The sequence below is a fragment of the Falco cherrug genome, chromosome 1, assembly GCF_023634085.1.
Source record: "Falco cherrug isolate bFalChe1 chromosome 1, bFalChe1.pri, whole genome shotgun sequence".
NCBI lineage: Eukaryota > Metazoa > Chordata > Aves > Falconiformes > Falconidae > Falco > Falco cherrug.
In genome coordinates this window covers 13346018-13362949 of record NC_073697.1, presented here as the reverse complement: position 1 = coordinate 13362949, position 16932 = coordinate 13346018, and the positions used below count along the sequence as shown (strand labels likewise).

General features: G+C 38.1%; 1 protein-coding gene across 2 annotated transcripts in view; it reads left to right on the top strand.

Moving 5' to 3' along the window:
* Positions 1-16932, top strand: part of INPP4B (inositol polyphosphate-4-phosphatase type II B) — a 213046-nt gene that overhangs the window by 141257 nt on the left and 54857 nt on the right. For both annotated transcript variants that reach the window (XM_014281287.3, XM_055728094.1), the window contains exons 15-17: positions 3441-3582; positions 14653-14825; positions 15827-15950. In XM_014281287.3, the coding sequence (XP_014136762.3) occupies positions 3441-3582; positions 14653-14825; positions 15827-15950 (439 nt within the window). The remainder of the gene's footprint in view (positions 1-3440; positions 3583-14652; positions 14826-15826; positions 15951-16932) is intronic.

Below are 16932 nucleotides of genomic sequence, written 5' to 3'. Positions count from 1 at the left end.
ATCCTTTAAAAACAGAAAAACAGCCTCTGGGACTCCACTGACCCGCAGTGCTTAGGAGGAAGACATCCAGTCAGGTGCAATGACAGGAAAACAGTTTCTACTCCTGTTCGGTGAAATGAGGGAGTTGAATTGCCCTTGAACAATACTTACAGAGCAAATGGAAATTAATTACTTTTTTTTTTAATTGGGTGGATGAAATAGAATTCTTTTGCAGAATGTCCTAAGAAAAGTGTCCATCCTTCTGTGATGGCAAGGCCTAGCTCTTCACGGAGATCACTATAAGTATGCATGCACGTGTGCCAGTGCTACAGCAGAGGTGGCAAGAGAAGAGCAACTATGGCCATTTCTAACTAGTAACACCTAGCCACATGTGCTGGGACTTCTTAACATCCTAAATGGCTCCTGAAAGTTGGAAGAAGTAGATGATGTCAATATGTTGTTGCCTTGTCCCAAGAGGGTCAAGCCCTGTTACAGATTTCCACATTCCCTGTCATGTGTTTGACTTTTGAGCTTAAAGAAGCAGTAACGAGAGGGAGCCAGAGACCTTGTTTCTCTTGTTCTTTCACACCACAGTCGTAAACTTACCATCCAGTTAGCTCCAAAGCAACTGGTGGGAAAACTGGTGTCAGGGGAGAAGCATCCTGCTTGGGAATCTAAGGTCTTAGTACTTCAGCATACCAAGAAATAAGACATTTTCTTCTGATCCCTCAGCTCACACAGAGGCCTTATAGGACTGCTTACTTGAGAGGCTGTGGTTGATTTTGTCCTTTAACCTGGCACATGCAGCAAAATGAACATTTGTGAGGTAGTTCTTAAGCAAATTGGAAATAGACCACTTGGGAAGGTGAAAGGCGCGTGGAAAGTGTGCTAGGCTACAGGAAAACGTTATGGGAGTAGTAAGGATGGCAAAGAGTGTGAACTGGATGGATATTTTATCACAGAGAATAATATGGAGTCACTTGATTTTCGTTGATTGGAAACTGCTTTTTTACTCAAGAATCATTCTTAACAAACTGCAGAATTTCAGCAGCTCTCTTGGAAAAATGTGGGCATCTTTGGTTCAGACAGAATAAAGTCACAATTAACGATAGACACGTCTACTTTTTCTGTCCTCCTATGATGGCTTCTAATCCCAGGAACCTTCTATGTGGAGAAAAAGAGCTGGCTCCCTCTCACTTGCCCATATGTAAAAAAGCCAGCTATATGATAATAAGAGTGAGCTTTCTGGCAACAGATGTTTATGAATTTGCTTCTAAACCCTCGGGGAATGTTTGTGTGAATATTGTATAGACATCATCTCAATGCTGGGTTAATAGTTGGTTTGAAGAGAGAAAAGTGTTCTTTCCAAAATGAAACAAAGACTCGTATTTGTGTTGCTTGTGCAATAACTCCAGATGCTCATTAAGAGCTTAACACTCTTTGTGTTGGGATTAAACTCCCCCAGCAGAGGGAGGCAAGGGAAATTACGTTGCTGAAGCCACGCTAAGCAACTTGAGTTCATATACCTCAGCAACTTCAGTGACTAGAAAACCTGAAGTTCCCTGCTACTCTCTAGTAAAACTTGCAGCTACCTGGGGCCAGAATTTCTGCTGTTTGCAGTATTTCATTGCTCTTCATAGAATCCTTCCCAAAATAGTACTTGTGGGTGGTGGAAATCAATCATTTCACCCACATTCTAGATGTTTTTCAGGAATGCTTGAGGTACATACAGGATGAAACTTTTAAAGGCATCTATATCTCTCCTCTGTCTTTGGCTTTAAATTGTATTTATGCATGTGAATGATAGTCATGCGTCTAATGGTTTGTTTTGTGCATACCCGTGCAGATATTTCCACTTGTTACATTGTACATGCAGTACTTAAACAATCTGTGAATGAAATGCAGTTCTTCATGAGAGTGACCAGCTTCTTGCCTCTTTTAAATCAATACCTTTTTCATAGTGTGGGGAAGTCATGGGTTTATGAAGGGACAGGATCAAACCATAGTTTCTACATCCAGCTACAACACTAGATGCTCACTTGTCCTTAAGGCAGCCCTACAAGAACTTTCCAGGAATCAAGTTTGGGGAGCTGGAGGAGAGGATCTGTGTTGCTGTACAGATTCTGCAAGTACACGCTTCTGTCTGCAGGCCTGTGTCATGTCCCTCAGGGCAGGATGCCTGCTTGTCTCAGGGTGTGCTCTCAAGTGGAGGGAACGGGGAAAGATCAGATCCCTTAGTCAGGATAATGGCCTAAGAAGTGTGGCATGTGATTAAAGATAAACCTTAGATTAAATGTTTGCCTTGAGAGTAGTTCTGACTTTGCCTTCACCCAACTCCCAGGTGTTACCATTTCTATGGAGCAGTGGTATTTCTCTGAGTTTTCAGTTTTCTTTAACCTTCTCTCTTGTTGTCTTTTGCAACTCCATTCTTAAACCTCGAGGCCTGATGTTTACATAATGCTTCTGGCTATTATGTCATAAAGTAGGAAGAAAAGCAGTGATATTATCTTCCCATGTTTAATGCTCAAGCGAACTGGTTGCTCTGCATCAGTTTCAGAATGACTCAACATTGAAACATACACATGGGGGGGCGGGTGTTGTGCCTTTGTTGTGTTTTGGGTTTAGTCTGGTTGCTAGCCTTTTGCACAGCTTCATTTCTTGTACAGCTTGGGTTTTTTTGCTTTTTCTTACTCAGCCCCACAAAAGTAGGTGCAAGACCTTCAATTTCTGCAGCATCCAGCACCTGAAGGACTTTTTCTGTATCTGTGTTCCATAACAGCTCGCTCTTTCACTCCACATTATCTCTTTTGTCCTGGGCTTGTGCAGAATTTCTTCTGTCAATCTATTGTAATTCTCATATTTATTATAAACTCAGTTAAGTGTGATGGTTGTAGTTTGTGTGAAAGGTGAAGAACGAAACAAGAGATTACCTAGTAAACATGTCATGACAGCAAGTTTCTAATTCCAGTCTGATTTTTACATTTGCCTGATCAGAATAACTGATGTGATAAAATAGAGGGTATGTTAAATTATCAAAAATAGATTGTCAAGTACTATGGCAAAACTGGCAGTTGCACACAAGATTTGATTTGGCAAGGCTTTGAAGATCTACATTTTTGCTGTATTATTTCAAATAGACTAACTGCTCAGTTTCTTGTGATTGTATCTGAAACTTTGCATGCATTTTCATGTAGAATTTGAATCATATGTGTTGTCCAGTGTCTAAAAAACCCCAAACGGTTTCAGTTCACTCATTTACACTGCAAGAAAAAACTCTATGAAAAAGGCTTATGTTGGTAGCAGGTGAAGAATGAGAAAAATAGTAATATGCTGACGCTTAATATTTCTAGTAATTTGCATGCCTCTGTCTCCACTTTATGGTAAGGTGTTTAATAAGGAGTTAGTATTGTCTCTTTTTTTTCTTATTCAGTAATGTGCAGTGATAATGATGCTCTTTTCAGGACAGGGTTTGGGCCAATGTGGGAAAGAGTTTAAACTGCGTTATTGCCATGGTGGACAGACTCCTCGAAAAAGACATCAGCAACGTTAAAGAGGGTGAAAATGACCCTTCAGCAGCAGATTGCAAGGTGTTACATGCAGGTGGTAAGCAATCCTTTTTTTATTATTATTTTTAAATCATTGACTAGACTAAAAATTGAAAAGTTACACAAAAACAATACAGAGAAGCATCAATAGCATCTTTGATGAGGGTTCTGATAGCAAGGTTTTGCACAGCTGTAGCCTTGTATGATGGAAGGCTATTTATCAAATTACAGCTCCATTGTCTGCTCAAACTGCTTGCAGTGCTCAGTTTTTTGTGCTACAATGAAAACCTTTTGAAACCACAGTGTTTTTCTTTGAAAGCTGATGTAGTTTAATTTATTTTAGATTTTACTAGAATATATCATTTTAAGGGAAAAAAAATAATGGAGTGTATCTTACCCCATAGGAAACTTGTAAGAAAAGGTGAACATTCTGTTTCAGTGTCATTCTTCTGTAAACCCTTCCACTTTTCTGAAGTGGTACACTGATTTTTGTCTTCTGACTTGCTAAAATTCATTCTTCCCTGAATACAGTTGTCAGTCTGTGTTAATACTGACAGCTAAGCAGAGCGATTCCATGAGATGATGTGAGTAGGACTTTGTCCACAGCAGGTCCTTATCACCAAATCTTCTGATTTCCTATGGCTGCATTCCTTGTTGCTTTCTCTAAGCTTAGATTAGATCTGCTTCGTAAGTCTGAGAAGACTTTCTGATGGGCAAGTGTGTTGCAATAAATGAAACAGCTCCCTAGTGATAATGGCAGCAGTCCAAATACAAGGAAATCAGAACCAGCCCTTGTGCCACTCTTCAGTTAAAACAACCAACCAAAAAACCCATAAAACCTACAAAAAATGCCACAACCACTTTATTTTATGGAGCTTTGTATAATTTTGGCTTTTTTTTTAAAAATTGTGTATTTTATCCTATATTTTCCTTTATATGTTCTTTCCCCACCCCCCTCAGATGTAATATCAAGGACTGTAAAGTTATTAAAACTAATTTCTAATTTCTTTCTTACATAACAAGAATTAATACTATTTTTTAATCTGTATATCATCTGTGTAGTTGAAACTGTAGAAACTGATGAGCTTCGTGCAACAGATTTTGGTTGTAGTACTGATTTTTAATGCAGCTGCAAGGTCAATATTTTTACCAGCATGAGAGATTTTTGCTGCCATCCTGGAATTCTTGCTTTCAGTGCCAAACATGTTGGACTTGGTTTTGTATGAATAGTCCAGAGACCACAGTATTTCTCATCTGTTTGCTTCTCTGAATTTCTGTCTACCAGGCCAGTATTCCTGCAATGTTAGATAGATGATACCATCTTCGTTCTCTAGTGAAGGCTTGCAGGTGCTAAGTATCAACACAGTTAGCTTTCTACATTTTTCTGACCTTTTTCAGATAAGAAGGTACAAATACTCAACAGTGGGGTAGGTTTAGTTGTCAACTTGAAAGAACCTCTGGAAAGTGAACTGATTTGATTAAAAGAACAGAATTGAATATTTATTCTTGTGTCTAACTCCCTTCCCTTCTCCTGGTGCTAACAAGCTTTTCTGCTATTGTTAGCAGAAAGCGAGTATGTCTATTAGAAATGTTTTGCAGCTAAAGCAGTAGTACACTTTCACCCAGACTTCCCTGAAGTTACTGCAGTGCATTTGTGTGTGTGTATATATAGCTATGCATGTACTGGGGTTTATCTGTATTCCATAGTTATGGAAAAAAACTTCAGATTTCCACCTCCCTCCCCAGTCTTAAAAAACCTCATGATTTAGGATAATTCTTTTTGGATGCTTTCTGACATGCTTAGCGACATGAATGTTTACAGATTTTTCCTTCACTCTCTTCAGCCCCCTGACCATGTCCTCTGTTGGTCTGTTTAAGCTGTGAAATATGTTTAACCAGTCCATTTGAGTCTTTCATTTTAGTTATAAAAAGGTGTGCTCTTAGCTTTGATTCAGGCTCACACCCTACACAGGCAAATGAAATATTGGTTAGAGCTTTGAGCTCACAAAGCCAAAAAACCTTAGAAGTTACTTCCTTTTGTGTGCTATAATAGTCATCAAAGAGAATGAAAAGTACCTCTTGCTAAGCAATAATAGTAATTGTAATGGTTATAAAATTATAGATGTGATTTATTCAGCTGAGGAGTTGTCTTTTGGAGCTGACAGGCCAAGGACAAAAAAATACCAAGAAGTTATGGCACTGGAATAAATTCTTTTCTTTTTCCCCTCATTTCATGGCCTTCTCTATTTCTCTTGAACCAGTACAAGTGCCCTTCTGTGAGAGCAGAATCAGTGCTTCTGCTGAGTTGTGCTGGGTGTTTGGTAACACCCCATCACATGGACACTGCAGGAGATTTGTGGGGCAGATCACTTTGTTTTCATGTTCTGCTTTTTGACGAAGACGTCTTTCCTAATGATGTTTTCATGAGGGTGTTGTGCAGTGCCTTTGACAGCTTATAGGACTATCAAGGTCATGTAGAAATGGAGATGTTTTAAAATAAGTTTTATTTATAGGACTAGATTACAAGATGGAACTTTCTGAAGAACCATCCAGGTGTGTGCCAAAGTTGGTTGCCTAATGGTTTTCAAAACTATTGTCTTTGGGGCTGGAATTTTTCATGCTTGACTTCTCTATGAGAGTGTGGGTTTATATGTTTGTTTTTCTCTGCATCTCCCTCTCTGAAGTTTGGCATGAAGCCCCGAGGACTCATGGTGAAACATTTACATAGGGGCTGAGATTCTAAGTTTAGGGTTATAATTCTGCCTTAATTCTACTCCATTTTATATTTAAAGCTCGTCTGTGTGAGTTCATAACTCTTTCCTAAAGAAATTTCTAAAATTACATAATTTTATGCTACATACATTTCACAAGCGTTATGTACGTGAAAATTTTGCCTTACCTTGCGATTATATATTATACCATAATTTGAGCATAATGTATTTCATTAACACTGCAAATGTATGGGCACAGATGGATTTCTGAGTCTGAAACTGCCTCAAGTGCTGGAGTTGACCCTAAGGAAAGTTGTGCTGCTGTTTGTAAGAAAAATGGGGAATACCCAGGGTTTTGACCTAAACATTGAAAAGTATGCTGTAAAGTATGGGATGAAACGTATGCTTATATTAGTAAACCTGACGGGTTTAATACTAATCTTTTTTTCTAGAATATAACAATGAAAAAGATGTCAATGCATGCATGCATGCTCATTTTAAATGACAGAAAATGTTATGACAATAATTTGATGCAATAGCATATCCCTGTAACTATAGATGTTGCCATAACATATATTCAGACATTCCTAAGATAGGTTTATATTTGCAATCTGTGTTGATATCATGTGATCTTATTCTTCTTTTCCCAACATGGTTATATTTATTGTTACAGAATCTTTGTAATCAGAAATATCAGTAGCACTTTTTTCTTGTACTTACCTTTCAACATGAATTATACCCTCCGTAGCCTAACTTTTCAGGCAGTCTGACCTTTGAGTGTATTCTTAAGACTGAATTTGAGTTATCAGTTACCAAGGTAACATGCTATGGTTTCATCAGTTGCAGGATTATGACTTCTGTGCAGGATAAATCAGGAAGAGTAGATGGATTTGAAAAGGGTGTGTGTGTATTCTTGTAACTCTAGGCCAATTTGCCTTGAAGAACTACTTAACAACATTAAATTCTTATTTTACCTTTTCATTTTCCGTGGGAGTCAGAATGTGAAAGCCTGTCCTGCAGCATTGGAGGTGCCAATGAAACACAGTAGTTTGCTCTTATGTTTACACAGCCCCTGACAGATCTCCATCTTTAGCTGTGCTGCTAAAAGAGGCAGTTGTTCCCATCTGCTCCTTGTACCACAACATCAGAACTATCACCCAGCCATTCCTCTGCTGGCTCTGTGTGAGTACTCCCTAATTTGCTACATGCAAAATCCACCACATTATCTCAAACAATTTAAGTTGGCAGTGTGGTTGTGCCTGGATTCTGCCTTAAGTAAATGATGGAATCATAAACTATGTTTATGGGCAGATGAATTGGCCAAAGGTAACCTTCAGCACAGGTAGCAAAGAGCACCTGGTGCCATATTTCCTAGCTAGAATGAAGGAGAACGTCTGTTCATATCCACATTGCTATAGGCATATATGGGTTAATTTTTCTTGAGGAATCTGATACCTGACGGGGCATCATAAGTCTAGATTAAACTGCTCTGTTTTTCAGTGCCCTAGGGATTGGCACTACATCCTTTCAGTGCATCCCTCCCAACGCAATGCTGGTATAAATGAGAAATAAAACTGTATTCTGCTTTTGTTTGCATTATCAGAAGAAGAGCTTTTACTGTGAGTGATCATTTAGTCAGGAAGATGAAAAATTCTCCCTTGGTCTGTGTTTGCTTGAGTGGCAAGCATTATCCTTTTAAGGAAACAAAATGCTTCTAAAAAACTTTCTCTTCCCTTCCTTTTCCTGACATTTTTTCTCCCATTCTCTTAAGTGTGTCTTCACATCAACTCTATTTCTGCACTTTTTTTTTTTCCCCCCCTTTCACTTTTGTTTTATCCTTCTTTTTTTGATAGGGTTCTTAACTGGGCTATATGTAGCTCAGCATGTGAAACAACCCCTTCAGCAGTACTTTCTCCAAGTAGTTTAGTTATTGATGGAAGCTTAAAAATGTGTAAGGGAAGGAAAGACTATTTAACTGAATCAACAAACTTTTTTAAACAAGATATCAGATTATTTAGTTGCACAACACTTCTAGAGTGAGGTTTATGCAATACTGCTATGTTTGGAGTATATTAGATTTCTGCAGGCTTATGTCTGTTATTGCCATCACCTTCTTTTTTAGTTTTTGTTGTGACTAAAGCTGCTGAGACACTTTATATATGTATGATTAGATGGTTTCCATTTTCACTATTAATCTATATGACAGTGTAGAAAATCTCAGATGATTACAATGGAATAATAAACCTTGATGAATTCAAAATTGTTCTCCTGGACACCCAAACTGCGCAAAGTAAACTGCTGTTACGTGAACTGCAGAAATACCAGGGAGACTTACGCAGGTTTTTTGGTGTTCCTGTGAGAAATGCTGCAGAATTATGAGCATACAACCTCATTCTTTCTCAAAGAGCTTAGCCCTCATACCAGAGTTAAACTGAGCTCCTAGAGCTGAGTAGCAAGGGGAAGAAGTACAAGGCTGACCTTTTTACGGTGTACAGTTGAATACACGAACTCTATGAAGTCTGTTTTTAACTTTTCTTAAAAAACAAACAAACAAATTCAGAAGAATATTCCTATCCTAGGTAAATAAATTCAGACTCTGTGGGTTAATTATTTCATGCTGGTTTTGAGGGGTTTACTGCTCTTTTGTGTTGCTTGGTTTGTTTTGCTTGCCTTTTCTTTGTAAGAGAGAGTTTGTCTAATGTTAGATTTGTGATATCAAGACAACTCATTTACGTTGTTTGAGTTTTATTATTTTGATCGTATCATGAATTGCCTGTGTGTTCAGGTATAAGGGAATAAGTGGTTAGCTGCAGTGAAAAGTTAAGTCGTGGGTAGCTGCTGTTACATTTATCACTGACCGTCTGCAGGGCCTTCTGTTCCTTTAAGAGTATGACATTATGCTTTCTTCTGCTTTTAATTCCATGTTTACTTTTTAACTTAATACCATGTATTTATTGAGATGACTTGAACCTATCAATGCTTTCCACTGATTTTTAGGTGATGCAGACAGCAGTGACAGAATTGACATTTTTCTCTGTTACCAGGGCAAAAGGAGATAGGAGTGCTATTCCAAAGCTTTAGAGCTTCTGTTTGATTACCAGCACATTCTAATAAGCACTTCAATGGGCCTGACTTTGAAAAGAGCAGGAGCTTGCTTTTGTGCCAAACTTTATCAAATTTAACATGCAGTTTGACATATTGAAACTTGAATATTAGCATGTAGAAATGACTAGTTAGGTGCGAAGCAGGTCATTTGCCTGTGCAGGCATGTTGATGAAGAGAACATAGGACTGAAGAGCTTTTTCCAGCAGCCAAAGGGCAAATCCCATCATTAAATGAACTTCCACAACTCTCTGTCAACAATGGAAGTGAGGTTATTTACTCAGTGCTTTGCTGCACATACTCCTGTTTTAATCTTATACTAACTACATAGTGATGATACTACTACCTTTAATTTCATCCTTCCATTTTCCATGTTAATATGTTTGGCTTTTATGCCTTGTTTTAGTTTCCTTTCCAACAGCTGATTAGCACATTTTTTTAATTGAGTTTCCTTGCTTCATCTGTAGGCTTTCACTCTTGCTTGAATGCTAAATATTCCAAACAGGACAGGCTGCCTTTATAATTGTAGTGACCTGACAGACATGCTGTAGTCTCCTTGTTGCTTCTTTTCTTGCTCCTAATGTCTTTTTTGATATGTTTACTCATTCATTTAATTCTTCAGTATTTTCCAAAGTATTTCCACTGTGCTGAGGATGCAAATCTTGCAATTTTAACTTCAATTTGACACCTCAAGTGTCAACATGTGTCTAAGTCCTTGAATGTGTTAAACACACAAGCAATAATTTGTACTATTCCCTTCTCTACAAAGGGAGTTGTAGGGACTCTACGAAGATTCTACAAAGCTGTCGTCAGTCTCTGTGGGAGTAGAGATCCTGAGCTGTGGTTGGCCCCCCGCATCTTGTTTACAACTGATTCTGAGCTGGCTGCCAGGTTTCTCATGAAGGGGGACTTGTAGGGCATCTTGCACCTCTCTCCACTCTTTTAGACATGTAAGCATTGACTTGTAACCAAGCAGTATCCTCACATATCAACAATGTTGTGGCGAGTTTGATCAGGATAATGTCAACCTGAATTTAGACCAGTATTTTAAAGGTCCTTTTACAAATAATATCTCCTTATGAATTTTATTAATATTCCATATTTAGCCCTTGCATACAAGACAATTTTATTTTCCAAATTCTACTGAATTTACTTGCAAGCTTCAACATACAATGCTTTTTTTATGTTTCATAAGCTTCAGTTTCACAGTGCTTCTCAGTTTCAAGGAGCAACTTAAAAGCTGCAGTATTTGCTATAAGTAGGTGCTTCTGAGGGATATCTGGAGCTTTGTGCATTGTTGATGAATGACTACGATTTATATTCTTGCTGGAGTATTTGCAACAGGATATCCTGCATAATAGGTAACGTGGCAATTTTAACAGACCAAAGATTGAGCATCTGTATAGATTTTTTTCTAGAGTTGTCTTTACTGAGACCTCAGTCTGTGATACACCTCTTATTTTGATCTTCACACACAAAACTTGCCTTATAATAAAAGGTTAAGCGTGAGACTATACCGGTCCATTCATAAATACTCTGCTCTCAAGAAACAAGTCAATCCCTGTCTTAGATTTGCTATCTAGCTCCACCTTCTGGGGACTGGACATCCTTACTAATTGGGAACAAGAATTTTCAGGCTGAGCAAGTAGTAGATGATTGTTATGGATGACTTAGGGTGTGGCTTTATCTTCTTTCCTTTGAGCGAGTACAATTCTATTTATATTCTATAATAAAATAATTTATCCTTTCTCAGTCATTAGAGTAAGGTTTCCTACAAACTTACATTTTTTATTGTTTTCTACAAAGCAAAATGCATATGTAGGTAAAGCTCTGGATTCTTTGGGACATTAAATACTCAGTAGGATTTATTTTTAATATATTTAGCATGAATATCCTTTAATGAAAAAATGGCCATAAGAATTTCAAATCTTTGAATTCTGTCTTAATACAACTATTACTGTAAAAACTTACTTATGTTAGTTAGTATTCCAAACATGTAGTGTCCCCCCAAAAATCCTTGTGAGAAAACGATCTTGAAACTACTACAAATTATGTGCACAATAATTTGGAATATCATAATAGAAAGTAGTTATCAGTTGTTTACTGCCAACCTGGAAGGCTGCATGAAGTAGAATCGACTTAGATTTGTTCTGGGTCCAGTATTATTAAATATTTTCATTACTGACTTGGCTTATGAAATATGGATGATGCTTATAAAAATTGCAGATGCTTAAAGCTGGGAGAGGCTTTAAGCACCATGGGAGCGGGATTAGAATGGATCTTGATGAAATGGAGCACTGAAATATTAGGATGCGGTACAGTAAGAACAAGTACAAAGTTATGTTCCTAAAGAAGCAGAAATATACAGTGCAGATTGACCAGTAAAGAGGCAGCTTGGTAGAAACAGATCTAAGTGTTATGTGACTTGTGGCCAGTATGTGACCCCTTCTTTTATGAAAAAGAGTGTCAGTGAAGCTCTTTAGCCCTATCCCCATACCCTGAAATTGTAAGAGCAGGTTCACAAAGTGTGTTGATTCTAGAAATTCTGCTTTTTCTGCCTTGCCCTGGCTGTCAGTGTACTTGCAAGATCCTTGTCTGTGTCTGTATCCAGCTCTGCTTTCCCATGAAAATGGAACAGATGTCTATTAGCTGTGCCTTCAGGTCTACTTTAAAGTGGCCAAGTATGACCTTTTTCATTATTTGCTCGAGTCAGAAGCAGACAACAAACTCTGTTCTTAACGCACACAGCCTTGTTCGCTGGTTCTGTATGCCTTGCATCTTTTGATCTCATTCTGCTGCGGTTGCCTGCCTTGACATTTATTTATTGATTAATTTAATAAATTGCTGTAACTTAAGATGCAAAAGGAGAGTTTAAATTGTCTGGTCTTTCTAGTCTGACTTCCAGTATGTCACACCTTGTGTTCTACCTTATTTCTAAATTTGACTGCGTCTCACAGAAGCCTCTGGCATTTGGTTGTTCTGCTTTTATTCCCTAGAATAAACAACCCTGTTAGTACTTATTATTTTCTCCTCATGAAGAGGGAAATTCCAGTTGCTGCTTGGCCTTTTTCATAGGCTTAAGGAGATTAAACTCTAAATCTTAGTAGCTCTCCCCTGCAAGCTCTCAGTTTTTTAGAGTGGTGTATTTAAAATGTGTATGCCAGACCTTGGCACGCGGTGTATCAGTACTCTCTTAGTCAATGGCATGTATAAAATCACCTCTTTTTGCTGGAACATGAAATTGGGGGTGGCTTATGTTCTGTTTTGTTCACGATGGCTCTAACTTCGTAACTGCTGTTTTCCAGGGAACAGTTCTTCGGTCTGTATTACTCACACTTAAATATGTATGACTATTAAAACACACCTTGTCTGACTGCAAAGACATTATTTGCAAAGAAACCCAGGTTGTTCTCTGTGACTGCTTTGTCCTTGTTCCTGTTTCTTCTCCTGTGCCTTATTTTTTTCCATTTTCTCCTGGCTTTCAGAGCTCTCTCCAGTCTTCCGGGCTACAGTTTTCTTCATTTACACATTTTTCTGGAGCATAACCAAACTGACTTTGTAACAGACAGCTATGTTTTCCTGACTGAAGAACTTCTTCAATACTAATGAGTCTTTCATTGGCCTGACTAAGAATGTTACCTGAAAGAATGTGCTGCTATCTTCCACCTAATTACAACTTAAATGGAATAGATTTTAATTATCATTGATTCTTAATTACACTAATCTACAGAAATATGAGTCGGTGATGGACTGTATTAAGTCAGTTATATTCCCTGGTTTTATATAGATTCTTCTGGAGTGTTGATTTCTCTTTCATTTTAAACTATAACAACAAAACTGAGATGCAGATTCTGAAGGAGGGTGATTTTTTTATTATTAATATTTGCTCAACTTAGGTAAAACCATATGCAACTACAATGCAGGTTTGATTTTCTTAAATCTGGAAAAATTCAGGAACAACTTGGTTAATTGGGCAAGTCTGAGTAAGCTCTTCTGATTTTCTTCCATTCCTTGTTACCACTTTTTTTATTTATAATGTATTAGAGTGCCATTTTTCAAGCATTTCATTAGCTTTTTTTTCTGATATTCCTAGCATATATTTTAACACAGCAAAACATATTACAAAATAGTTCTAAATCTCTCTGCTCGAAGTAGCTAAAAAAATAATGAGTTCAATATCTCTAAATATTTAAAGAGAACAATATAGAAAGAAGCTAAAAAGAAAAAGGAGTGTGACCTGAAGGTTAGTGTTTTTCCAGCCTAATCATGAAACAGATAATATCCTTTGAGATATCTGTTTGTTCTTCTGTTTTGCCTTCCGGCACCCACTTTTTCTTAAATATAGGCTCTCCACACCTTTTTTTATGTCAGTGTTATGGTTTGACACCGGCCAGCGGCTGAGCATCACACAGCTGCTCACTCGCTTCCCCTGCAGTGGGGGATGGGTCAGAGGATCAGAAGGGTAGAAGTGAGAAAACTCATGGGTTGAGATCAAGACAGTTTAATAGGTAAAGCAAAAGCCGCTCACTCAAGGAAAGTAAACTGAGGAATTCCTTCACCGCTTCGCATCAGCAGGCAGGTGTTCAGCTGTCTCCAGGAAAGCAGGGCTCCAGCACATGTAATGGTTACTTAGGAAGACAAACGCCATACCACCGAGAGAGAGAGAGAGAGAGAGAGTGTGTGTGTGTCTCTGTGTGTCTCTGTGTGTGTCCCTCTTCTTCTCATACTCAGCATGACATCCCATGGTATGGGATATCCCTTTGACTAGTTTGGGTCAGCTGTGCTGCCTCCCAATTCCTTGTGCCCCTCCAAAAGTCCTTGACTAAGTATAAACTTTACCCAGCAAAGATGTGCTGTCAACGTTGTTCTCACACCAAATCCAAAAGACATCACTGCACCAGCTACTAAGACAAAAATTAACTCTATCCCACAGGTAGTGTTTCATATGTTTAGACAGCAAGTTTTCAGTGCAGGAAAGAACAGGACATCTTCATCTTGACTGTATTAATCTTGTGCTAAACGAGTTTTCACATGTATCGCTGTGTGCTCTGTTTATGACACTTTAATGCAAGTTTTACAGAGAAGTTAGGACTGTTTAGAAGTTACTGTTTCAGGGCATAGTTGGTTTGAGGCCAAGGATTTAGCCCCAGCCTTGCTGGTAAGCTGGAGTCCTACCTCTAAGCATATTCTCCAGTGACATTTGCTGTACCACTGTGGTGAGGATAGAGCTGCAAGGTTGTTGTAAAGTGTAGGGTGCTCTATGCAGCCACTGCAGCTGTCTTTCCATTCTGAAAAGGATTTCTCTCTTGTTTTAGGTGACTGGTATGAACAGCTTTATCCCCTGGTGATTACCCTGAAGGACTGCATGGGAGAGGTGGTGACCAGGGCGAAGCAATCGATGGCATTTGTTCTGCTCCAGGAGCTTGCCTGTGGCTTGCCACAGTGTTTGATGCTGACTCTAAGAAGAGACATCGTCTTTAGTCAAGCAGTAGGTTGTCTTGTGTCATTTATCTTCTACTGTTGCTGTAATTAACCATACTATTCATGCCAGTGTTTGTGGTTTTCCTTTTTGTTTTTTTTTTTTTTCTTTTTGCAATTTAACACAAGTTTTTAATGTGTTTTCCATTACATCCATTTAAATATTTTGTAATTTGATAGGGAAAATTATAGTAAATGGAAGTCCACAGTAACGGTATCACTGAGTCAGAGAAGTAGGTCTGCAATGGACTGGAAAATGTTACCTAAACTCCTTTTTGCACAAAGTATGAACCACAAAGCTATTTTTAGTCTTCCCAGATTATATGCCAGTTTCCTCACCTGCAGGTGATGTTCTCACCTAGCCTTGAGTTTTCCTTGCTTCTGTTCAAACTAGCTAAGGTCACCTTGGAAATGAAGAACATTTGGAAGGGGTTTTTTCAGTTTGTACCAGCATTTTATGTGTTTGAAGACTATTAGCATGTCTTTTCTCAGACTTGGCTTGTCTTGGTAAATAACTGCAGGTCTTTTGATCTTCTCCTGTACATCATGTTTTCCAGATAGATTTTTCTATAAATGATCTAATTTCTCCCTGAAGTTATATGGTTTTCCTAACATAAGTAAGGAGTTCAGGTGCAACTGCTGAAGAGATTCAGTTGCATTAGGTACCGAACTGCTTTCAAATCCATCATAATTCACAGCCTTATGTGTTTATAGCCTGCCAACAAAGGTTCTGCTTTCACTTATGTTAGTGTAAGTAACACACAACACCACGAAACAAATGAAGCTTATCTAATGTAAAATAAGGGAATATTTCACTGCTTTTTACACCCCAAAAATGCTTCACTAATATATTAATATGAAATTATACAAGTAGTCACTAAACAGAAATATCTGTGCTGTTTTCTCAATATCTAAATATAAATTCTGTTGTGTATAATGATAGCAAGCCTCATTTTAACTATGTTATAACAGTACCTCAGTTAATTTCACATTTTTTCTTTGTCTTTATAGCTTGCTGGATTGGTCTGTGGGTTTATAATCAAATTGCACACAAGTTTACATGATCAAGGATTTTTACAACAGCTTCATACTGTTGGATTGCTTGTGCAATATGAAGGACTACTTAGTACATACAGTAAGTATTGTTCTTGGGTAATTACGTTCCTTATGCATCCAGACCAGAAGTTTACTCAGAAGGTTCTTATTTTAACCTCTGTTCTGCTTCCAGCAATTTGGCTTATTGAATCAATAAATACTATCCTTAGTTGGCTTCCAAATAATAGCACATGTGACGTCATTGATACTGCATTGTCAATTCTGCATTAAAAATTACTCATTTATTTTATTCTCCGTTCCTCTTAGAACAGTAGTTGCTAATGATTCCATGCAGAATGCTGAACTACATTGTCTTAAATGCAGGAGACTCCTTCCTCAGTACAGCTAGTGGAACTTTTGGTTTTAATAAAAACTGTCTCCATTTATATAGGTATATTCCCTGACCCAAAATAGCAGGTTTATAAAGCGAACCCAAACAGCAGACTTAGTGTTACTGACTGTATCAGCCTCTGCACTGACCACACCAGTACTTGTCATGTGAAGATGGCTTGAAAACTGTTTAATTCCTAGCTTGTTACAGATGCCATTATTTGACAGGTATTAAAAAGGACATTTGGAGGGGAAAACTGCTGTATGTTTCAAAATGCTTTGAACTAGATGTATTGGAATCCTTCCTCAAATTAGAGATTTTGACCAAAGTGGAAGGATTTAGCATTTGTGAAGCTCTTTAATGCACAGGCAATTGCAGATCCTCGCTTGGAGATTGCTGTCAGGCTCCCTTTTGCATGATGCTCATTGTTGTTATTCTCAAAACCTTTGTCCTCCATCAGCAGGACAGTCTTTAAAAACACTATCAGAGTAGACAAAAATGGCTTTTCTGAGGTTATTCTATGCACATATAGAGCAGGCTGATTTTCAGAGGTGCTTAATACTCATAGTTGTCATTTAGGCACAGAGAATTGTCAGCAGTTCTAAAAATCAGTCTGCTTTTATGTAGGTTACTTGAATGTGGATTTAGGGCTGTGATTTTTAGATGCACAGACTGGAAAATATAATCCCTG